This window comes from Talpa europaea (genome assembly GCF_964194135.1).
Source record: "Talpa europaea genome assembly, chromosome: 15".
In the NCBI taxonomy this organism is placed as follows: domain Eukaryota; kingdom Metazoa; phylum Chordata; class Mammalia; order Eulipotyphla; family Talpidae; genus Talpa; species Talpa europaea.
This window is the reverse complement of record NC_140083.1, coordinates 26,586,194-26,611,984: the sequence shown is the minus strand read 5'-3', so window position 1 is coordinate 26,611,984 and position 25,791 is coordinate 26,586,194. Positions and strand designations below refer to the sequence as shown.

General features: G+C 34.4%; 2 protein-coding genes across 11 annotated transcripts in view; one reads left to right on the top strand and one right to left on the bottom strand.

Moving 5' to 3' along the window:
- The window catches only part of ACSS3 (acyl-CoA synthetase short chain family member 3), a gene marked incomplete at both ends in the record, with an annotated part of 130,503 nt that extends 124,491 nt beyond the window's left edge, over positions 1–6,012 (top strand). The window contains 3 exons of the mRNA XM_084254559.1: positions 4,207–4,306; positions 4,397–4,572; positions 5,944–6,012. Of these exons, the coding sequence (XP_084110685.1) occupies positions 4,207–4,306; positions 4,397–4,572; positions 5,944–6,012 (345 nt within the window). The remainder of the gene's footprint in view (positions 1–4,206; positions 4,307–4,396; positions 4,573–5,943) is intronic.
- Positions 6,013–12,081: 6,069 nt separating this feature from the next.
- Positions 12,082–25,791, bottom strand: part of PPFIA2 (PTPRF interacting protein alpha 2) — a gene marked incomplete at both ends in the record, with an annotated part of 353,793 nt that continues 340,083 nt past the window's right edge. For 5 of the 10 annotated variants that reach the window (XM_084254528.1, XM_084254532.1, XM_084254530.1 and 2 more), the window contains 6 exons: positions 12,082–12,140; positions 13,629–13,788; positions 16,457–16,525; positions 17,413–17,588; positions 21,647–21,744; positions 25,100–25,293. In XM_084254528.1, the coding sequence (XP_084110654.1) occupies positions 12,082–12,140; positions 13,629–13,788; positions 16,457–16,525; positions 17,413–17,588; positions 21,647–21,744; positions 25,100–25,293 (756 nt within the window). The remainder of the gene's footprint in view (positions 12,141–13,628; positions 13,789–16,456; positions 16,526–17,412; positions 17,589–21,646; positions 21,745–25,099; positions 25,294–25,791) is intronic. The other 5 variants (XM_084254531.1, XM_084254535.1, XM_084254537.1 and 2 more) reach the window with 1 other exon arrangement.

Here is a 25,791-nt window from a genome sequence, read left to right as displayed (position 1 = left end):
GCTGAAATCATTATTTGGCATCCAAATATTGTTTGTGGGGCCAACATAGAAAACTGCCTCCCTTCCTTTATGGCATTTTTTAAATACTGATGGATTAACATAATGTTTCATCCACAGTAATAATGAGAGATGATAGAGAATTCTGGAAAATGATTGTTTCTCACAGACTATTAAGAATTTAATAAGGTTTGCAAAATGAGAAAAAATAGGGCATTGTATTAAGCATTGCTTCTGATTTTAAAATACTCCCAACCTTTTATGAAAAAAAAGTCAACATTTTCCCAATGTCTTCTAAAGACATTAAAACAGTATATAAATATGGCACAATTACAACAACGAGGTGAAATAACTAGAAGTTGTTTTTTTTTTTTAATTTATGCATACAAGAACTGGAGTACAGGCCAGAGATGCAGGTGAGTGAGGGAATTCACCAGAGACAGGGTGGGAAGCAGAACAGGTGAATCTACTGAAATACACTACTGAAGGGAGCAGCGGGCAAGACAGGAGAGGTCTGCTGCACCATGTTGGTTAGCTCCCTGGCTGTGATCAAACTAATGCTGCAGTGGCTGAAGATAATTTGATAGTGCTGAGACTTTAATCCCTGTGCCACCAGGAAGGCCCAAACTAGAAGTTTTTGTGTTCAATTAAATTAAAACAATATTCACATTGGTTAGGTGATATTTAGATGATAAATATTTAGATGATATTTTTTACAGTGATTTGGAAATATACCTTGGCATTTTACAAATTCAGTTATAGAAGTATATGACACCAGTGAACATTTTATTACATTTTTTTTAGTAATTAAAACTCTGTTAGCCAATGGAAGTTTTCATCTACTTATTGAGAGAACACTAAACCAGAATTAAAAGATGAACCTAGCAAGTCTATCTTTTATCTGCTAGAGACAAAGAATTCTTTTCCATGACCTGGCAACTGACTATATTACTAGTAAAACAAGTCTTTGGCATTACAATTAATCTCTATACTCAACATAAGGACCTAAAAAAGAAAATAAGAGCTTAGCAAGTGGGAAAACAATTGGAACCATTTTGAGAATTGAAGCAATGGGAGAATGTGGTGTTGTAAAATTTGTGTGGTATGTTTCACAGAAGCTTTTTAGTTAGGCGTGACTAATGGGAAGAGGGTCTGAACATATTTACCTCAGTAATGAAGTTAGTGTTTTAAAAGACATGGTCAAAAAATCATTTATTTGACATGCACTATCTTCCAAACTATATGAGTCAAAAACTATGAATGGAAGCCTGTCCAACCCAATATACTTCAAAGTAGATGCTAACAATAGGATAAAGGAGAAATATTGATTTGTATGTTTAAGTAGGGGCAGTGTGAAGTAGCACACACGCATCTTAATAATTCATTGAGCCTTCCCCTTCAGTGAAACAAAACTCAGCTTAGTTTGCAAAAAAAAAAAAAAAAAAAATTCTTCATGGAAGGTTTGGAACTTAAATGTGGCATTTCCCAGATTCTGTTGATTTTTATTCCTACCTTTCTGACATGCTTTTATAGTCTAGTTTGCCTACTTTTCCTTTTTTCATATAGCCATCAGATATCCAAGTGCTTTAAGGCCTTCATTCTATTTTCATTATGTTCCCCCTAAATAACATCATGCCCATATTTTTCGACATTCACAATATTCAAAAAGCATATCTCCCCATTAAAAACACTCCTCAGGGCCTCCCCTGGTGGCGCAGTGGTTGAGCGCTGGGTTGAAGCTGCCCGCAGCCTCTGCAGCGCCAGTTCGATCCCCAGTCGCTGGCGAGGGTCCCACATGGTGTGGCAGACCTCTCCTGCTGCACCCACTGCTCCCCTCAGCAGTGTATTTCGACAGTCTGCCTGTTCTGTTCCCCGCTCTGGCTCTGGTGAATTCTCTCACCCTCCCGCGCTTCTGACAGTACCCAGTGCTTGTATAAATAAATAAATAAATAAATCTTTTTTTAAAAAAAAACAAAAAAACCTCAGTTTCAACCAACTCAACTCAGCTGTCTGAAAGGTACTATGATGGAATATCTCCGAGAATTAATAAATGACTTTTCCTGCCTCAAGTTAGCTTAATTTACAAAAAAAAAAAAAATTCTTCATGGAAGTTGTGGGACTTAAATGTGGCATTTAAGCCTTAACCCTCACTAGCATTTTCTGGTTTAGAAAATATGCCACTGACCGACCGATAGCTGAAGCCAAAACCCACAGTTATCCTTAACTTTTCTGTTTCTTCCTGCTCCTTATCAAACACCATCAAATTTTGTCCATTTTTCCTCTGAAGAAACTCTAGACTCTTCATAGCTACTACATAAATTTAGTCTACTATGGCAATGAATTATGTGATTTGCTTGTATTAACTGTGATACTTACCTTCAACAACCTTCTGTTCTCCACAATTAAACCCTAAGTTTGTGTTATTCAAAATACACTCTAAGGTAAAAGAAGTCAATCTGAAAAAGATACAAACATACTATATAATTCCAATATTATGACGTTCTTCTAGAAGAGGACTTTGGAGACAGTAAAAGTATCAGTGATTGCCAAGAGTTAGCAGGAAGTGAGGGATAAATAGGCAGGACACAGTAGATTTTTAGGGAAGTAAAACTACTTTGCAAAATACTCTAATGACAGATATATGTCATGCCCCATAGAACGTACAGCTCCAAGAGGGAACTCTAATGTAAACTGTGGGCTAGGGGGATAATGATGTGCCATCAAGGTCTTATCAGTTGTAACAAATATGCACTCTAGTGAGGGATTTTGATAGTGGGGGATTCTGTGCATATTAGGGGACAGGAGGTAGATGGAAACTACTTTTCTGCTTAAATTTGCTGTGAATCAGAGACTGCATAAAAAATGACATTTATTTTAAAGTCCATTCTAACATTGCATCTCCTCATCTCCTGGAATATTTTACTACCTTCCCAATGCTGCTACTATACCCCTCTATACTCTGTAACTTCATCTTCTTCCATTTTCACTGTTGTCTTTACTTTCCAGTCACATTGGTCTCTTAGATTTAAATGGGGCATGCTTAATCCTTCCACATTTTTTCCCGAATCTTCCTCTCTGCCAATTTAATGTCTACTCACCACTTAGAGCCAAGCTCATTTTCATTTTCTAAAGGAAGACTTCTCAGGCAGCTCTTCTGCCCACTTCTGACTCTGCAAAAAAGGACTTCTTGAACATTCATTTAAAAAGGGCCACAAAACTGCAGAAATTTTTCTTTTAATTTAAAGCTTCTGCATTTCATGTTACTCAACTCTGTGGGATCTTGTGATTACAAATAGGTAGCTACTTGCTTTTTAAGGCATTTAGAGTTCAGGGTGAGCAGTGTAAAAATGGTTTCTGAACAGTGAGGATTATCTGATGTCAGGAATTCACTTCCCGTCCAGCTGCTTCAAGTCTTAAAAAACTGTCTGCATGGGTGACCACTCAAGAAAATAAATGCTCTGTTCATTGTTCAGTAACAGACGCAGAAATAAAATCAATAGTTGTGGGACTGCCTTAGAGTTCTCTGGAACGTGTGCATGTGGTACTCAGCACTTAAACCAAATCACCATGAGATCCTCTTTCTTCAGAGTCCTGGGCAATTTGTCTATCTGTGTTATTCGTAAGTCCCTATTTTTTGCCTGACTCTATTTAGTAAGCAATTGAGAGTTAGGAACAATTCCCTTACTTTCTGGATAAGATAGTAATTTTCTTTTCTTTTTTTGAAGATTTATTTATTAATGCAATACAAGAATTGGGGTACAGGCCAGAGGTGTGGGGGTGGGGGGTGAAAGGATTTGCCAGAAACAGAGTGGGGAGCAGAACAGGTGGGTTGACTAAAATATACTGCTGAGGGAGCAGCAAGCAAGCAAGACAAGAGAGGTCTGCTGAGCCATGTGGGTTAGCAACCTGGTCAGGGATCGAACTAGTGAAGCAGTGGCTGCAGATAGCTTCATAGTGCTGAGACTTAACACCTTGCACTACCAGGGAGGCCCCAGTAATTTTCTAAATTACTGTCAGCCTTTAGTAAATGACTGCCATGGGAATCTATCCATTCACCCCAGTGGTAATAATGTGAATTATGAATTGGCAGTGCATTCCACACAGGCAGCTATGGGTTTTTAAGTTGTCTGACATGTATTTTTTTCCCAAATGAAATTATATAGATCTGTGTGCATCTATATTCTAAATGAATGCTTTTCCATGTTACAGTCCGTCCTCTCCCATGGTACTGTGGTCGACTGTGCTGTTGTTGGCAAAGAAGATCCTTTGAAAGGTCATGTCCCCTTAGCACTCTGTGTGTTGAAAAAAGGTGAGAGAGAGATCTTTGTCCTCCCTGACTGGTTGAGCCCTTGCTGATTAAGGTTAATGCAGCAACTTAACATTTGAACTTTCTCTCTAGATATAAATACAACAGAGGAACAACTTCTGGAAGAAATTGTGAAACATGTGAGACAGACCCTCGGCCCTGTGGCTGCTTTTCGAAAAGCAGTGTTTGTTAAGCAATTACCCAAAACCAGATCTGGCAAAATTCCCCGATCAACACTATCTGCTCTTGTCAATGGCAAACCATACAAGGTAAACTATCAAGGATGCAAGGATGTCCAATGCTGGGTTCTGAAATGTTTCCCCCCCATTTCTTTGGCATCAATGAAATCCTTAACAATCGAAGCACAAATGTATCTCTGAGCGCATGCACACACACACACACACACAAAATAGTGCTTGTTTTTTTAGTATTAAAGGGAAAATTGCATCATCATTCTCTCTGTAAGACTGAGGGCTTTGGAGAGAAACACAGATTAATTAATGCCATATGCTTTGATTACAAGGATCAGTGTGCACAAGTATTTTTTACTATTAGTAAATACGTCAGTTAAACAAACTTGTGTAAACTCTATCTTATTAAATGAAAGGTTAATTCCCCTTCCTGGCAGTCACTAATGGCTATTAGTGAATGAGAAAGCAAACAATTGAGACTGGCTGTATGTATTTTAAAATTAAAATTGATATTTATGCTAACTAAATCTCCTGTCTTTAGTGAATATTATTATAGGAAACTTTAGACTGATTCAAGCATATATACTTCTAATATGTGCACACATTAAACGTGCATAAGTATAGTTTTACTCATTAAAAACCAATAAAACAATGCAACAAAAGAAAAACATTCCTTCTTTCTGGAGAGGTGAGAGCCTGTATAAAAGAAATTGTGAGCCAGTCGAGTGTGTTCTAGCCACAAGACCCGTTTGGGCAGGTGAACTAAATCATAGTCTGTTAAGTCCTGAACAATTTGGCCCACCACACTCACCATTACACACCATGACAAAGAGCATTAGATCCTTCTGATGATTATCTCATGATTTTCTGGAGGGAGAAAGCTGAGTGCCCACATGCACAGTTGTAGTGTGATCCATCTGTGCATGCGCATGTACAGCCCCACCAAGAACAAGCTATGTGTCCTACCTCACCCCCTATCCCACACCCTTCCCCACCAAGGTCCTACCCTTCAAATATCTCCTCCTAACTCCCTTGCAGGAGTCAGGCTAAATTCTCCTTCCAGGCACTGGTTCCCTCACAGATAAGTTTAATAAAGACTTGCCTGGTTCAAGGACACCTATTGCTTATTGCTTAATTCTTTCCCTAGAGAGCAAAGAGCCCACTCTTTGGGAGCAGAGATTATACAGAGGCACACTGAAAGACCCATAAGTGAATGTACCATCTGAGACCCATAGTTTTGCTAATTTGAACAGTTTAGTTATTGAGCAGAGTTTATTTCATGGCGGATTATAGATTTTAAAATATTAGGTTCAAAGTTAACTATTTTCCAACATTCCTGTATGAGTATTATAAACTAATGGGGAAGATCACATTGCATGTACTTGTTTAATTGAAGAGAGTGAAAGGTTTTCAAGGAAAGCATTTCTCTGACTCGAATTTTCTTCCTAGATCACACCTACAATTGAAGACCCCAGCATTTTTGGTCACATAGAGGAAGTGCTGAAGCAGACATCATGACTTTTTTTTGAGTCAATTTTCTAATTGGATTCAAGTTTTTTTTAAGTTTTTCCAGAAATAAATATTTAAGTAGAAATTACTTGCCAACTGAAATGTGAATGGTAGAACTTGTTCAAAAAAAAAGTACTTGAAGACTAGTGAAAGACCTGTGCCTTCTGTTTGATTAAATTCAGTCGATATTCTTATCAATTGCCTGAAACATGATTGGATGTATCTTTCTAGCACTTTAAGAAAAATAAAGAAAATATATGATTTTCAAAAATTTTACCTTCCCCCAACACATTTCAATTCAAAGTGCAATTAATATAAAGCCATTGTCTCAAATTAGGAATCTGCAGCTTTGACCCAAGACCGAAACAAGTTGAAATCAGAAAATAATTATAATTTTCCACATAAAGATTCTGAATATTTTCTAATATTCTTGACATGCTAATGTCATTTTAAATAAAATGGATGAAATAGGAAGTTACAGGTATGATCTGAACTGAAGATTTTCTAGGTAGAAGGACCTGACTTAGTGTACATTTCCTGAAGGGAGGCTATCAAGTACAGCAATATCTTCATGTCATTTGTTCTTAGTCTAGGGAAATCATCTGTCTGGCAAAGAGCCTAGAGGTCATTTATTCCAATCTATTTGTCATGGAGATGAAGGCTCTTTGGAGCCCCTCCTTCTGGCTCAGGTTCTTAGTTGACTAAGTACTTCTTAATGATTCCAGCTTCCTATGGAGAAAAGGAAATGAAATAAGGTGGATAGCCAGGGAAGTTCTGAAGAGAGAAATATAAAAGTTTTTATATTATGCTAAAGATCAAGAAGAGTTTTTAAGAGAAACCAAAAGTTCAGATTTTTATGTGAAATTTCTAACTTTCAAATAGTAACTATATTGAATATATGATTATAGTAACAATGAAAATAATTACTGTGACAACCAAACCATCTTTTCATTTAAACTTCTATAAAATAATTGAACATGACTCTTTAGTAAGTTTATCATTAAATAGCAATTAATCAGAGTAGTTATAGATAATTAAATATTTGTTTTGAGTCCTACATGGTATCATGTATTCAAGAATACATTTCAACACAAAAATATGTCATACCCAATGGATTTGGATGGTTCTCAAAGCATTCCTTAACCTGTCACACCATCTGGAACATTATTTTCAAGGGCACCTATACTAACATATGTGTGAGAGAGAATAGATGAAGATTTACTTGTTTATTTGATAAAAATGCTTGTAACCTGTAGAAAAACATCCTGAAAAAGTTATCTTTTTTTTTTTTTTGAACAGTAGGGTCTAAAATAAATGGCCTCTCAAAGGAAACGCCTATCTGCTTAAATTGACCTCTTGATTGTTACAACTGATAAAATATATTTATATAGTAATTCCCTTTAATTATTTCAGTAGTTTGAATTAAAACAACTATATAGACATTCAATTACAATTTGAAACTGCTGATTTCTTTAAACTATTGTCTCTTTTGGTTATTTATCCATTATTACAATTATATTTTTAACAATCCATTTTTAACATCTTAGCATTAACATTGATTATCTTATTTTTCATTTAAGATTTAGTTAAGTTGAAATGGCAGGTTCTATAGCTGGAAGTATATCATTTGCTAGGCATAGACTCAGGCAGATCCAAGAAATATGCAAAGTTTGTATATTTGGTTCTCTTACACATTTTTTTGGTAATCAAATCTAAGAGGACACTTAAGCAAGCAGGCTTAGTTATTTTCCAGCTGAATAGGATTTGAAACTGCACAAAACTGGGGAAGTGTTTTTTTCTTGGATCTGGTTGAAATTTATCTTTTTTGCAAGGTCAGAGAAAGTACTGTTACTGTCATATAAATAAATGTGGGGTAAAAAAACGATGTTCCAGTCATCAGATAACTTAAAGTTTGGAAAGAAAAAAAGGAATTTCCCATTTTAATACTTACCAGAAAAGCACTTTCACCTGATGGTATCTAAAATGTTTTGAATTAAATATATCTTTAAAAATAGCAATGTTACTAAAAGTGTTTTTCAATTAATTGAGTGATTTTGTTCATGAAAATGTCTTAAATATATGAAAATGAGACCTGCTTTAAATTTGAAAAGCACTTTTATTTATATAAAATTGTATTTATTAAAAATGTGAAAATTCATAGATGGTTGAAAAGAAGAACATTTGAGATTCTAAACTTAATCTATTAAATGGATTTTTAGAATCTGGAAGAAATTATCTTATGCATTGAAAAGTATTTTTTGAAGTCAAATATCTGGAAACTTTTTATCTTTAGATGTTAGAATCTATTAAAAATGTTTCATATCTCTTACTGAGTGGTTGCTAAAGAGAAGAAACTATTAAGTTGTGTGTAAGAGTAAATACAAATCTGGTTCATATTATAATCAAAGTTTCTATATAAGATTACATTTCATAAGTCATAAGTCAGTATGTTCAGATAAACTGGCAAAGCTCTTTTCCATCACTCCCATAAGCAAGTTTAGTACTCCCTCTTGTGGCAGACTGCTTTTGCTGTTAAATAACATATTGAGAGTTAGTAAAATAGTTACTTTCATTAAAGTCTAAGTTAATTATTAAACTTTATGGGACTAGAAAACAAAGCTTAAACAGAGAACTGGAAGTATTTTTTTTTATTGACAATGGAGAGGGTTTTCTGTTACCATTATCTTTTGACTGAATCTGTTAAACAAAAATAGACATCAAAACAAATGTAATGTACGTGCAAACATAGCAAATTAAATACAAAAAAGAAATTACTAATGACAGGTCTTGCGCTTAATAAGATCAAGCAGCAGAAAATCAGCAGTTAGATAAATGGTATTAGTAAATAGGTTTTACTCTGAAATCTCCCATATAAACAAAGAATAAACAACAGTAACACCACCAAAAAAAGCCACAGGGAAGAGATTACTCTTCTATACTTTTATACACTATATATGTTAATCATTCTGTCTTTCATTTATTTCCTCTGATAAGTCTGACTTCAGGGAAGTCACAGCAAGGCCATCTCGGCTAAAAGCTTATAACATTAGACATGAGTCTGGCTAATGCCCCGATACATCGACAAAAGGGAAGGGTTTCTGGGATTTTGTTTTTTCCAGTGGAAATGAGCCTCAGACTCTGCAGTGGTTAACATTCACTGAACAGGGCTGACTGGCAGTTCAAGATATTTGAATGAACATGTGGTTCTTAGTAAAGAAGTTTTTTTTTTTTTTTTTTTTTTTCCCTTGGTCCACAGGTAACAGGAGAAGATAATGTTTTTTTTTTTTCTTTATAAACTTTTTTTTTTTTTAAACAATTGCTTTAGACTCTTGTAAACAGTTTGGCTGTGTTTTGTATTGAAAAGGAGATCAAGCCATCACAGTGCTATTTCTGAAGATATAGGACATCCCTGATTGCCTTTAAAGGTCTATTTTTGGCTCCAGTTCCAGGTTAAATCATTCTTTTTTTTACATGATCAGAGGCAGGTTTTCAGCTTTAAGTGTTGACAGACTTGAAGGAGAACATGTAGAAGCATGAAACGTGCTTCCAGGAAACATATCGATTTGACTGCTATGATTCAAAAACTGTAAAAATGGTGAGATGGTAAAATACAAACAGTACTTGGAATTGTCAAATGTTTGCACTTGAGACTCCATGAACCATATATTTTATTTTTTAAAAAATCATATTTATATCCATTTACATAAGACTTACACATTTAAAAAGAAATACATACACAGTAATACATAAATGCCTAGTATATTACAATAAAACATGAGAAAACAAGTGGCTCCATTTCATAAAAGCATCGATTGTACAGAATTTATGATGTGGATGATGCTTATTCAAAGGACTTAAGCATTTTCTTACAATTGTAGTAAACTAATCAAACGTAATATCCGACTCCCCCCAAAATCCCATTTTCAGCTTAATAAACCATTACTTGTGGTTTTTTTCCTTAGATTTCAGTCTTCACAAAAGTTTTCACTGCTCGTCTTCTTAGATGGTAGTGCACTTTAGGTAGAGTAGACTGTAAAGACGACATCTAAAATATTTAATGGACAACGTTAGTTCACTGAAAGATCCCAGGCCAGAAAATCCCCCCTGCTGCTGCTGGTGCAGTTCATGCAACCTGCCTGCTCTGTCCTAAGAGATAATGAATAGCACGTCATCATCTAGGATCTAACCAATAGCTGTTTGCGATTAATATCTGCTCTTCTCCAATTTTGTGTAGGTGAGCTTAGTAGATAAGATTCGCTTGACTATGTGGAAAGGATAGTAGTAATATAAACAAAGGTATTCACAGAAAATGCCAGTAGTCCTGAAACATTTACAACTTGCTCAGTAATAAATTTATTTGAATTGACCTTTTCTGTGGAATAGATTTGTATTTCAGTTCCAATCTTTTAGGGCTCTTAAAAAGATACCTCTGTTCAGTTGTAACAAAAACATAATAATTATTATTTTAACAAATCTGGGTCCGTGATATGACATCACTGACTCTCTCCAGTCATAATATACTTGGGGAAAGCTCACTTTATTTCTGTCACAAAAGAAACAGTAAAGAATATGTTCTGATTTATTTTAATAAATGGTTAAGGTTGCATTAAAATAGAAATTGGTTGTCCTAGATGCATTTATTGTGAATAAATACTGTTATCCAATTGAATGGTAAAAATCAGGAAACATGAACTAAAATGCCATGCACAAAATAGAGACTGCAAATAGTTACAGAGTAATTCCACCCATCAGTCAAGAGCTAAGAAGCAAGCACTACTCAACATATTAAATAGTCATTTGTAAATTAGTGAAGTATTCAGTTGCTGGGAAATTATGTTACATGTAGAAGCTATTACAAACAGTATTTTGGAAAGCCTCTTATTTAGCCAAATCATTTTATACTTTCGATCATGCCTAATTAGATGCCAAATTGTACACCGCAATTATATTTTTAATGTTAGGGTTTTACATTCTGAAATTAAATCTCTTATCTGAAAGCTTTTTGTTTTATCAGCAGCAGCTTCAAATAGTGACTCAAATCAGGCAACTAACACTCAGATTAGGCCGCACAGACCAACAATACATTGCATGGAGCTTTCAGTTCAAGGCAATGAATAAACAGCACAAGATGAGCTGTTCCTCAGCTTATAACTGCTTCCTTTCCCCATGCTGTGCACATATTTGGATCTAAATATTTCTCTTAAAAATTCTTTTTCCAAGACATAAATTCATTGTAAATGGTAATTTTGGTAAAATACTTTTGGGGGAAAAAACATTTTACACGCAACTGACATTTATAATCTAGCAAGCCACAGTTTTACTATTAAGGCTTTAAAAATAAGATTCCATTTTTATATGGCTTTGGAAGTAGAGTCCAACAACTAGTATTTCTCTAAATACAAATGCCTTATAACTTATTATTATATGTCAGGGCTTAATGTTGGTCTCATCCACCGTTCTTACAAAGTACTTTCATTTTGTTCCTATGATAAAAGCCCCAGACACTCAAAATTCGTATTTGTTTTCAACAAAGATATATCACACTGATGAAAAACAATATACTAGAAGTTCAAAACTTTCAGTTATAGATTGCTTTTAAAATGAAACCACCTCATCTCATCTTCCTGTCTGCCACTATTTGATTCCGTGTACCTACTAAAATAACTATCTACTTTAGCTTCCTCTATAAAAAATATTCACTTAAAAGTTTACTATTCCCTAAAATCCAACTCTCATTAATATATGCTTATGTGCATCAATAGAAAATACTGGTAGAATGTAAAAGACCATGTGTTAGAAACCCACTAATGTGTAAGAAGAAAATGACAGGCCTCCAAAGGCTCGACCTTACACCGTGCAGACAGGCAGTGACAGGACTTCCTAGAGTTACAGTCTGAAGATTCCTTTTCCACCCGCTAGCAACTCAAAGGGGTTATCGCATATCTCTACTGCTAAGTCACCCCAGAGTATGCTGGAGATTTACTAATCTATGAAGTTTCCATTTTTTTGGAGGCTTGTTTTTGTCAGCCAAGGAAAACTACTCACAGCAAGTCAGTGCTGACTCCTTTGAGTGGCTTGTCAGCATGAGTATGTGCGAACAGTGGAGTTGTCTAACCTCTGCAGTCTTGATGAGGCAACTGCAAATGAGAAAAGGGCTTTAGAGTGACTCGGATGATGGAGTACAGAATTTCAGATGAGAAAGATTTCTTTTCCGGCCTGAAGGGATCCTGACGTATTAGTAGATCTTCTTTCTCTCAGCTAGAAGCCACTTACATTCTTTTTCTCTAGACCAAGTTACTTATGAATGTGTATTCCACTGTGACCAGGTGAGCTTTTGAATTGTCTTGTACTCCTCTTTAGAGGAAATCTGTACTAAGAGCAGCTTCCCAGTGTTGTGCTGTTTTTGAAGGAAAGCTTGCTCTTACAAAGAATTCAGTATGGTGAGTATTTTCCCCTCCAAGGATTACAGAAGTTCTACACTAATTTTTATCATGTTAAATTCCTCATGAATTTTGCTAACATGTTCCATAATATCAAAAAGATAGAAGAGGGCCTCCCCGGTGGCGCAGCGGTTGAGCGCTGGGTTGCGAAGCTGCCCCGCAGCCTCTGCAGCGCCAGTTCAATCCCCGGCTGCTCCCCGGCCACCGGAGGAGGGTCCCACATGGCACGCAGACCTCTCCTGCAGCCCACTGCTCCCCTCAGCAGTGTACTTCGGTCCTTCTGCCTGCTCTGCTCCCCACTCTGGCTCTGGTGAATTCTCTCACCCTCCTGTGCTTCTGACTGTACCCAGTGCTTGTATAAATAAATAAATAAATCTTTAAAAAAAAAATCTGCACTACTTAAAAAAAAGTTAGAAGAAATGTCAAAGATCATGATTTACATTGGCAGTAATTTTAAGAGCCATGATAACTATATCCTGGAATAGAATTAATGATTGTAGGTGATTGTCTTAATACAATAGTGGAAGTATTGGTTTTTCAATGCCTACCAAGTAGAAATAACATAACTAACAACTTGAAAGTTGTCTCTCTGCCTGTATGGCTGATTTCCTTTGAACAGTATGTGACACAGACTAATGTCCACAGAAGGAAATGTTAATTGGGAAATCACTGTTGATTTTGTGTTTGTTTAATTCTCTTCTCATGGTTGTGCTTGTTTATTTAAGGCCTTCTGCCCTGGTCAGAGGTGAAACTATCTGATGAGTCTGAGTTTCTAAGATGAAATATAAAACCTGCAATATTCAAACATGTAGGGAGACAGTGGAGTTAATTTTCATTTCTATGGAAATTTCAGCCAAATCCAACCTCTAACTAAAGAACTTTTCTTTGGAAATAGAAGAGTAAAGAAACACAAATCATGCATATGTTTATTGTTCTTCTAGATGTGGACATTAGCCAAAATTGTCCTTTTTCAGATAAATTACTTTTTTAATGTGAATAAAATGCTATGAATGCATGCATTAGCAATCTACAAGAGTCTGGTTTTTGATGAAAGCAAAGTAAACTTCAAGCAGAGCAAACCAACTTAAGAATAAATTCCAGAAAGTTGTGCAAGCTCAGAGAATGATACCAGCCTTCGCTAAACAAGCGTTTTATTTCATAAGCAATAAAGCAAATCTACTGTACCATCCGGTGTCATTTTCCTTGACTGCCCAGATGTGGTGGTTAATCTAAACCCAGCCGGTAATGTTTCTGAAGACCCAGGCATCATGCTGATTCCGTGCACTTCACGCGGAGGAAATTGCCTTCTCCAGGTTGATCCACGCCTGAAATTCTTGTCATCATTCTGCCAGAATAAAGGGATGATTTCATGTAATAAAAACAGGTAAGTGATGCTTTCACACAGGTGCTCACTACCGCATGCTTAAGAGCATGTAATACTGATTATTTAAATTGTAAAGTATACATATGGAATATTATGCTTTATATTAAAAGTTCTGTTGCTTGCAGGAGATATGAAACAAATGTTTCTATAAAAATTTTCAAATAAAATCAAACCTAAACATTGCCATCTATAAAAGTAACATCTTGGGGCCTCCCCTGGTGGCGCAGCGTTTGAGTGCTGGGATGCGAGGCTGCCTGCAACCTCTGCAGCGCCAGTTTGATCCCCGGCCACCAGCGAGGGTCCCACAAAATAAATAAATAAATAAACAAACAAACAAACAAGCAAATAAATAAATATATAAAAGTAATATCTTTAAAAACATAAAATAAAGACTCAATGTTTCCTCCAAAAAGAGCATTGGATATTCTTGATTACTGAATTCATGTTTACTGAGTTCATAGTATGAGACAATATACTTAGTTGAATAAATTGTTGAGCAAATTGTATTTGAATCATTATTTCACTAATTTGCTTTTATAAATACAAGGAGTTATGATTTGGGAAATCTATGTGTGCCACAGCCTGGCTCCTATGGGAGAATATCACATTCTGTGTGAGAAACACTATAGCTGCCACATTACATTTCAGCTGATAAAGAATTAGCTTGTGATTTGTCAACAAACCCATGCAAGCTAGACACAGTCTTTCAATTAATATATATGCTCTTTAGATGCCATTAAAAGCATAATGTAACTAACTGTTGTTTTATAAATGTAATTCTGTTGGTTGATGCATTGTACCTTAATGATATAATCTCTTCCCACTTTGTACACACCCAAAGTACCTGCACAAATTCAATTATTTTTTTTAAAGATTTATTTATTTATGCATACAAGAACTGGGGTACAGGCCAGAGGTGCAGAGGGTGAGAGGATTCACCACAGACAGACTGGGAAACAGAAGAGGGGGACTGACTGAAATACACTGCTGAGGGGAGCAGCGGGCGAGTCAGGAGAGGTCTGCTGGGCCATGTGGGTAGCTCTCTGGCTGGCTGGGGATCAAACTTGTGCTACAGTGGCTTGCAGATAGCTTCATAGTGCTGCAACTTAACCCCTTGTGCCACCAGGGAGGCCCCCCCTTTGCAACTTTTAAGGGAGGTGAATAATTGTATTTAAAAGTATATGAGTTTATGCAAACCATCTTATTGACTTAACAACTCTGAATAAGAACTAAGAAGATAATCAAATTATAAATCAATTAAGTATGAACAGTTTTTATAAAGTATCTTTCTGTGATTGGACAGCAGTACTAGTTTATAGGAAGTTAGCTAAGGTCAAGACCGCACAGTTTTTTCCTGCCTGCCTGTGACTACACAGTGTTTCTCTTTTTCTTTCTCCTTTTCCTAATAAAACTTTTCCTTTAAAATGTATAAAATGAAAAGACTGTTGAGTTTATCTATAATTTCCACAAAGAGTAACAAGATATGCTCTGCTTATTAGAATGCAGAAATATTGCATCATTTTAAGATTTGCTGGGTTCATCTATACAACCAGTTAAATTAATGTCTTTATAGCCAATGAAAACTTGCATTTTTGCAACACAGAATTATGCATCTGAGCATTTTCCACATTATGCTCAAGTTTCCTTCCTACGTTTTCCACAAAGACCCTGTAATAAACTCAGAAGCTCTATTAAAATCTATACTATCAGGTCCTCCCCAGTGGCGCAGAGGGTTGAGCGCGGCGCTGTGAGGCTGTCTGTGGCCTCTGCAGTGCAGGTTCGATCCTGGCCGGCCGGCAAGGTTCCCATATGGCGTGGCAGACCTCTCCTGTCTCGCCAGCTGCTCCCCTCAGCAGTGTATTTCGGTTCTTCTACCTGGTCTGGTCCCTGCTCTGTCTCTGGTGGGTCCTCTCGCCCTTCCGCGCCTCTGGCCTGTACCCCAGCTCTTGTATAAAAAAAATAAATCTTTAAAAAATATAAAAAAATTAAAAAAAACTATACTATCAGTGCACAGGGATTGCAAACGCCCATTATATCTCTTCATCTCAAAGGCTGTGTACATGCTTGTTATTTTCCAAATCATGAAAAATGACTATATTATGTATTGGAATTCTTACTCGATATGTATTTCAAATCCTATGTCTGTAAAGATGTTTTTAATGAAAACTTAATATTGATATCTAAAACAACGAGAATCCTTCACTTTTTTAAAAACAAGTTTTCTCCTCGTTTTAATATCCTAAAATTTCCTGTTAAGATATGTTGATATAGGAGAAATAGGCACATTTCTTAATAAAAAGCTGAATTTATCAGGATGAATGTTATCGATGCTTGTATTTTTCAAAAACCTGCTGCTCGGCATTACTTTGAAGTCACAGTCCTGAAAATAAAGAAGGCTGTTTTTGATTACTCCTTAATGCTTCTAACTGCTGATATGATATTTATGAATTCATAAAATTCTTTTCAAAATCAAGTAGGTAATAAAATTTAATATTTAAGAATAATGTTGGGAGAAATTCTAGATCTTATCCACAGAACAAGCATCCGATTAATTTCTGAGTATTGTTACTTGAGAGCCATTTTACTTATATTCTCTAAGATCCCCTTTAAATGATAGCTAAGGACTTACCTCATCCAGTCGCCTTTCAGTTCCTAGTGCCAGGAGGTTATTGTATTCCCTTTCAAGAATCTGCCTTGCCTGTTGACATGAAATTAAAGTTACCATTCCAAAGCACAATTTATTTAAAGAAAAAATCATGACTTTATATATATAGGAAGGCATTCAAACCATATTTAATTGATGGGATTATTTTAAGTTTTTAGTCCTTCATGTCTATAAACACTATAGATCATAGGCATAAGTACAAAAATACATGGCAGGGCAATTTTCTGTTTGTGAACACTTGGGAGAAACCCTTAAGTACTGTCTGAGGTCAAGGACTTTTGATTTTACTTTGTGACTTTATTCCAACTGAATTATTTTACATAAACTTTGAAATATGTGTAAATATGTGTGAAGTTGATCACCAATTATTTTATCAAGTCTATACAAGTAGTTCTCACATCTGGCCAATGATCACCATTTGGGGAAATTTTAGATATTAGGATTCTTGTATCCTATCTCTTGATATCTGATTTCTTAGACCTGCAATATAGTCTGCAGGTTTTATTTTGCATTTTGAAATAACTCTGTTGATTCAAATTATTATCTAGGTTTGGGGATCACCATATACCCAGTGTTAATTGTCTATAAAATTCAGACATGACAGGGAAAGAGAAATGACTGCCTTTCAGAGAGGCAGAGACTGAAGGCCATCTGTCAGGGATATTGTTTGGGAGAATCTGGCATTCAGATGGGAGGTTCAACCACAAAATCTCTAAATCCCTTCCTGCTAATTTTTTTTTTATTTTGTTTTGACTAGAAATCCAGTAGCATGAAATTAAAGCCCCAGTGACATACTGCAAAGGTTGAGCTAACTGTCATTCGGAATCATGTACACACAACCATGTTTTTTATTCCCTGAAAGTTTAGCTTTTCATTCCATAAACCAGGACACAGTGCAACTACAGCACAAAGGGGCTTGCCTGGGTGTTCTGTGTTGGAATCTGTAATAATAAAGCTAAGCTGCTGTAGTCGAAGTTCTCATCCAGGGCTATAAGGGAGCCATGTACACCACTCTCAAGAATATTATTCGCATATTCTCGAAGACCAATTGCTTGTATCCAACGAATAACTCGATCATTGCTCCACACCAACACATCTAGGAAAAGAGGTGCATTATTTTAGGCTGCAATATTTTGCTTAAATAAACAAAACTACTAGCTGGGATGAGCCCTGGGTGTCTGGTCAGGTCAGCATCTATGCACCTGCCCCTCTTGTGTTACATGTATTTGTTGTTCTAATAACTAGTATTTTCAACTTTTAGTCTAGGAAAGGTTATTATTTCCAGAGTGTGTGTTACACTGAAATGACAGCACTTTATCTCATGGTACACAATGCCTGTGTTTTCATTCAAGAGCTCTCACTTCTGTCTGAAGTTTGGTGTTTCTACCACCAGAGGGGGACATTCCTCACTTGTCTTGATACATAGCTCTTGGGGTGGAGGGGTGCAAATAGGAACATAACATGGTTTTTATCAGAAGTGTTTACTAACCACTGCTTAAATATTGCAGAGCATCTAGAAGAAACTTTTTTAACCTGAAACAATAGTAAAAGAAAACAGAACAATAAGATCAGGGACCCAATAGATTCCCTTGCTACTAGTTTGTCAATTCATTACTTTTCAATCACATACTAACGGAAAATTCAAGTTCTCGGTCAAAAGTCATAGTTGTTTTTCCTTTTAGGTTGAAAGTAGAATTTTATTGAGGTATAAAAAACTCTGAATTTTATTTTGTAAACTAAAATGTTTAGAGAAAAATTCTATATATACCTTTTTTACTCCAAAATATATCAAAGTATACTTCAGTCAATTTCCCCCCATTTCTTTCTATTAAGAGTTCTATAGAATGCTATAGAAAAAAAAACATTAAAATTGTCGGAAGGACTAGAATGGTCCCTGGAGAAGAAAGAGTTCAATGGAACTTAACAAATGGCTTTTTTCTCCAATTCTGTAGAAAGGAAAATTAAACCCATAGTGAACTACCACCAGGAATCTAAGTTTTCTAGTTATCTTTTCTCCTCTCTGAATGAAATTATTAAACATTTTCAGAAAAAATAGAGTATTTTGGTTAATTTTTTTTACTTCAGCTATTTATTTTTCTCCATTTCATTATCTGCAATGGTCAGAATAGTATTTAGGGGGTGGAGGAGGAAGGGAAGTAGACTTTATATATTGCTTTAACTTTTTAAAATTATTACTGATTTGTCCTAATTTATTCATGTATAATTAAGTAAAATTTTTCTGGATCATAGCTTTAGAGCAGTAAAGTGATAGCCTGTCCCACTTAGGAGCCCTGACATCCCTTTTCAGTCAAGGTCTTCAGCACACCAGTAAACAATGCCCTGACTAATCCCACCAGAGATTAGTTTTGCTTTAATTTTTAGCTTTTTAATAAATGAAATGATATATACTTTTGTGCCTGTGTCTTTCATTCAGGATTGAGTTTATGCATATCATGTAGAGAGCAGTAGCTTGTTTATTTTCATTGCTATATAATATTCCATGAATGAATATACCACAATTTACTGACTCTACAGTTGAAAATTTGATATAAGTGTGCCCTTCAGAGATCTCCAAAGAAAGCTTATATTGGTGATTCTGATTTCAGAATTTTTTACTCTGTTATCATGAGATTGCCAAGGGCTCTGCTCAGGTTCCTTACTCTTTGGCTTCTGTTTTCTGTCTAGTTTTTAGCTTCTTATACCATGCTTCTTGGGAGTCCACAAATGCCTCACAAGGAAGGTTGCAAACTGTCAATTTAGTTATTTCCTTTTTTTTCAAGATCTTGATTCCTCAAGACCTGGCAGCATTGGCCCCTCTAAATTATAGTTTTCTCTCTCTGTTCTGTGAGTCAGAGAAAAGTAGTAGCTAGAGACAGGCTTACCTCAACACATTTATCTTTTATCCAGGGTCTTAGCCTCTCAAGTCTAGGTGTTTCAGTTGCTCTTTATTGTCTTCAAATAACAACTTATTGATTCAACTAGCTTTTTCAATTTTGTAAGTCAGATCCCATTCTAAAAATCTATTTCCAAGCATAATTTATGCCCTGACTTCAGAGCTTGGTAGAGATCCTCTTGACCTAAACATAAGTGACTAGAGCTCAGTGTTGATTGTTTCCTAGCAACACATTAAATGCTAGTACATTCTTGATATTCACATGGTTTCTTCATTTTAGAAAGCCATTTATTAAGGTCAAGGTTAATTAACACTTCATATAATAACAGAAACCCCTAGTCACAGTCAAGTTATTCCTGTAAATGCCATCAGATTGGTTATAGAAAACAGGTCATCTCTTACACATTCTTATCATACGGAGTTGTCTTATATATAATCAAAGTGAACAATGGCAGTTCCCCCCCACCCCCCAGGACTAGGTTCTAACCAGCAAATGCCAAATATTATCATATTTGGTGTAGGGCCAAATGTGAAATTCCTCACCTTTTCATCTCATCTCTCTGTATATGAAGCATTCTATGTGGCAAGACCAGGCAAAATAAAATCTGATTGGGGAAAAATACTTCGGAAAGAAAACTAGGAAGTGGTATATCATGGGGAAAAATAGACATGGGTAGGTTTTTAGGTCAAGCACAGATTTCTTTGGCAATTATTTTCCAAATTTTAATTCAACTGAAAAACAATGTACTGAAAAGAATTTGAAATTCCCTAGGGCCCAAAAATGAAGTGAAATCAAAAAACCCAATTTTGATAATGGAAAAACTTTCCTGATTCTAAATATGTCAAATGAAGTGTTACATAAAATGCATAGTGTGTCTATTTACTCCCCAATGAATCATATACAGAAAAATATTTTTAACTAATCACCTTCACATGCATTCAAGTTCACTATCCTAGAACTAATACAATGTCTAAGAACTGTGAAAGATAAATGTGATTTCTGATTATTTAACACAAATGAGAAGCACAGAAGTTAAGTATAGCTATTTTAAATAAGGAATAAACTGCAGCTAAACTTTAATGTGGGGGTAGGTTAATACGTACTATGTATTACTTGCATAAAGTAACCTCCAAAGGAAGATGAAAACAGAGACTTATGCCTAATTTTGAATAATTAAAATATAAAAAAACTATTAAATTTGATGAAATACTTCCACCAATGAACTCTTGGAAAACAGGAAATGGAAATATAACTGATGGTTTATTTTGTATGTATTCAAAGTATTCCTTATTTTAATAATTTTCCTTCAGTAGTTGTTCTATTTCCTTTGAAAAATATAATTTGTGTGCATAGTGTGGAACATATATCTGAAGAGTGTGAACTTAAGCCTCTAAATCATATACACTGTTGTAAAGTAACATTACCTCAATAAAAATAAAAATATATATATGAACATAAATTAAGTAATGATTTTTACAAAAAAGGCTTGTAGATACATTATACGCCATTAAATATTCTTTTAAAAATAATTAAATTTTCCTTCAACAGCAATAACAAAAATAAAGGACTTAACAATTATTTTCTGAACATTTCTTTCCTCTGTATATTAAGCTACACCTCAACATTTAGATGATCAATTTCTAAATACAGTACTTTTCTAATACATCAGTATCAATTCAACTTTTTCTTGTCATTCAACTCAAACACATTGGTATACATAATAGTTGCAGCAATTAGCAATGCTCCTAAAATCATTTCTAGCTAAAATTAATAATGTATTAGTTTCATTTATAGGGGAAAAAAACCCTATATAATGTCTACATAAAATCCCTATAAAATTCTGTAGCTAAATTACAAAAATAAAATTTCTGGGCACAGAAATAAAATTCAAACCAAAGATAAACTGCTAAAAATAAATTATATACCATGGTCTCTGAGTCATAATGAGAATGTTCTATTTAAAGTTTGACAGAAATATCTACATGGAGGCATCTTTATGAAAAAGCTGAATGTATAATTAAGAATTTCCAAGGAATAAATATCAATTCAAACAGTCAAGAATATCCCCTGAGATAGTCACCTAATAGTGTAATGATATACTTCTGTGTTTTAATCAGAAAGTTAAAGAAAACAAAATAATGAAGATACTATTCTAGTTGAATACTGTTATTTAATGACCTCTGTTACACTTTAGTTGCATAAAAGTGAAAGCTAAAACCCACAGAGAAAGGCATTTCATATGAGGAAAAAAACACATTACCTTTTATTTCATGTTGACTTGCTTCTCGTCTTCTTTCCAGCTCTTTTCTGTCATAATTCAACCTTTTTAAGCACATAATTCCATACTGTAAACTTGTTCTGTCATTATATTTTTAAAAGAAGAACACACATTGAATTTACTTAACAGATGAATGACTGTTTTTGATAAAATATAGTCAACACTATGCACAACTTCTTAGGGTAAAAGGTTAATAAATTACACTTGAAATTTAATCTTTAAATACTGGTAGGAAATAAAATCATAGTTATTCTAAGCACATGCTGCTCTACAGAGTAGAAAAAACTATTTTCAATATGAGAATAATGTTAGAATAATCGTGAATCATGTTGTGTATCCATATGTCTTAGTCTTCCATTAGGCTATTTCTACATTATTTTCAGACAAGTGAATTTTGACTCATTTGAAGATTTTACAGAGTACAGGGAGGAATGAATAAAAACTGTTATCTTTTTCTGAAGTTTATAAGAAAAATGGCATAAAAACTTGAGTTAGTTAAATAATAAGATAACTAAATACTATAATGAATAGCCAATACCTCTAAAGTAAGGAAGTATATGAAAGGAACAAGTCAGAAGACTTGTGTGGAAAGGACATTGTGGAAGAGCAGAAAATGGATCTTTAAAGGATAATTTAGCAAAAAAAAAAAAAGATGTTAAAGAAAATGGAGTATCAGAAACATAAGATTGCAGATGAACTGTTAAAAGTGGTGATAGTGAAATGTACATCTAGACCTGAAAATTCATGCTAGGAAGTAAGAGAAATATGATTACATATGAAGACTTGCATTTTATTAAGGAAAGCCTCTCATTTAGTCTAAATGGGAATACATGAAGGTGATCATTACTGGACAATTTCCACAGGAGAAAGAAATTAAAAGTTTTTGCTTGAGGAAGCATAATTTGGTACCCAAATAGGACATGGGTAAATAGATAATCTTAGGGGACAAGAAAATTAATTAAGGGATCAATACTGCCAAAATAAGGGTTAGTGTAAGGACAACTAGCATGAGCATGAAAGGAAAACCCAGATATCAGAGACGTCCAGAAATGAGAATACTTGGTGAGATTAGCTAAGTATGTGGAACAGTGGTAAGAGAAAAAAGAGTATCTAGGTATCATGAGTAAAGAACATTAATAATTAGTGACTTCTTAAGAGTTCAGAAATATAGACCAAGCTAGATATGATGACACTGGACACAGAAGTGTTAGATGCTTTTCTAAACTGTGTAATTTTAAGAAAACAATGTTGAGTTCAATGTCTCAGAGTCAAAGGAAATTGGAAAATAATCTACATTTAAGAGGGTGCTCTGTGTGGGCTGAATTTTGTTCCCCAAGATTCCTAATTTGAAGGTGTAACTCCAAATACTTCAGAATTTACTTCAGAATGTTGCTGTATTTGGAGATAGGGTCTGAAAGGAGGTAATGGCATTAAAATAAGGTGTTAGGGTTATCCTTAATCATCTTGACTAGTGTCCTTGGAAGAGGAAATCTTGCACACAAAGAGAGAGGTCACTGACTTGCACACAGAGGAGAAAGAGCAAGGGAGCCTGTGGTGAGGGTACGATCAGCAAGCTAAAGAGAAGAAACCAATCCTGCTAAAATCATGATCTTGAATTTTTAAATTCAATAACTATGGGAAAATAAATTTGTTTTATAAGGCATCTAGTTTGTAATCATTTTATGACTGTCCCAGGAAGCTAATTCAATGGGATATCAGTTATTCTGATAAAATAACCATCATAGGCATAATGCATCTTGGGGTGAAATCAATAGTTCTTGGTTAATTTCTGCCAGGCTTTAATATAGAAAATGAGACTGTGCTGTAAAGAGGATATGTGTGAAATGGAAAACTGGGCTGAGAAGACAAGGGGATATAATATGAAAAGGTAGGCATAACCTAGAGACAAGCTAGTATACATTCCAGAACCAGTGAGAGCACTGATGTTTGAGCAATTTTTATTTTTCAAAAATGAAAACTTGCTTATTGTATTAATCATTTCTACTAAAATAATAAAGCAAATAAAAGTCAACCTAGTGAATTGGAATCAAGAGTTATGTCATCAAATATTCCAGTATTTCAAGTCTACTGCAACCACACAGTGTTTGAGAGGCTAAAATGTTCAGTAACAGGAAATTCACTACTTTACAATGTATATGCCCCAGAAAATGACATGAAAGTTGTTTTTTTCTATTGAATAGAAATCACTCACCCTAGTATCTATACCTATCTGAATGAGAAAAATGCACATTTAACAAGGCAAATGTTATGTTTGCATTATATAACAATATTACAACATAAGAAAACATCTAAAAGTTCTCTTATCCAAGATAGGTATCTTTAATTTCTTCACCTTTCCACCACTTTTATCATTTTAATATCTATAAATTAATAATTTCTTATTGTCATCTCACCATATAGTAGGACTTTTGTCCCTGCCAATAAACACAATGTAAATATGCACTGTCAACCCACTAACAAAAACTGGTATTTTGGTGTCAACTAAAAGTAACAAATCATCTTCACTTGAACACCTTTAAGTCATGGATTGCCCAACCAGTATTTTAATGTTTTTTTTCAAAAACTGTTATATTTATCTGTACTAAATTTAATCTAGGAGTGTATCTATTGCATTAAGATTAAAAATAGCTCCATAAATTTAACAGAAGAGTACTATTTATTATCTCTTTATCTTTGCTTTATGTCATCAACATATCTAATTTTTATACCATTTTCATATCATTCATTAACTAAATGTGGACAAGATATAACCAATAGTTTCCCAAGTGAATAGATTTATATTTACTCATTTATCATCAAAATGAACTACATATGAAATAACAGTAATCCAAATGACATTTTTCATGTAACCTACAAAGATATTTTGCTACATGAAAAAATGGTTGCATTTTATTCATCTGCGTCCTCACAACTTTGTCATAACCCATTCAATAATTTTGTCCTGAAAATTAAAATGCACAAATAAGCAAAAGCACTAAAAGATTTATATAAAAACAAACAAAAAACACAAATATGTTTTTTCAGAAAAGAACTCTTTCTCAAGATATTTTCCATATTTTTAATTTTTTAATTTATAATCAGATGTATTTATAGACCTAAAGCAATTTCATTACAAAAATAATTTTCCAATATAATAAATCTAAATAACAAATATGGAATTTTCTAAAGGTACAGCAAAAATTTATGCTGTCTGAGAAGAATTTTATGCATGTATGTTTTTATAAGCTTTATTCATACAATATTGTACAAAAATTTACATTAGTTTCTGCATTAGCTGCATAAAAATATTTTGTGAAGTAGATGTACACAGATGTTTCAAATAGTACTTTTGCTCTATTTCCTGAACATCTATTTTTGTTTTAGTAATATATACATTATTTATTGTTTCACTTTAATTATTTGGAAAAAACCTACCGATGGAAGCTATCCACCATTTTTAAATGCACACGGAGATCTTTTTTTGTTAGATGATCTAACATTCTTGCATCTACCAAGCACTCCATAAAATAACTTCTGTATTGAGGTAACCCCAGGCTAGGAAGCCATTCATTTCCAATCCATTCATGGTTCATATCTCCATATGCCAGGGTCTGTAGAAAAACCGGACACTAGAATTGTTTTATAGCAGTCAAGTTTCGTAACCAATAAAATGAGATTGTAATTGGAGGATATTACAAATGCCTGAGATATAAGTGATATTTAATCACAATGATGAAAGGAAACAAAAAATATTTAGTCTTTGGGGATTTGATTTACTTTGGTATAAAATGATGGAACTCTGGTTACAGGGTTCAAGATATTTGCCAACATCAATATTCACTTTACAGTCTCTAAAAACAGAAATTGCATAAGAGAGACTTTTACATAAATAGGTATTTTTATTAAAAAATTAGAATTAATGGTATAATACAATTGTTGTGTCTAAAGAATATTTACATAGGTAGATTAATTTAACTTGAATTAAACTCCACCATTTCCTTCTTTAATGCCACTATTACCATTGCTGTGGTGTAATGGCAAATCTTAACTTAAAAGTAAAGATCTCAGTAAACAAATAGAGAAAGGAGAATATGATAAAGAAAGTGATGAAATTTAAATGGATATTA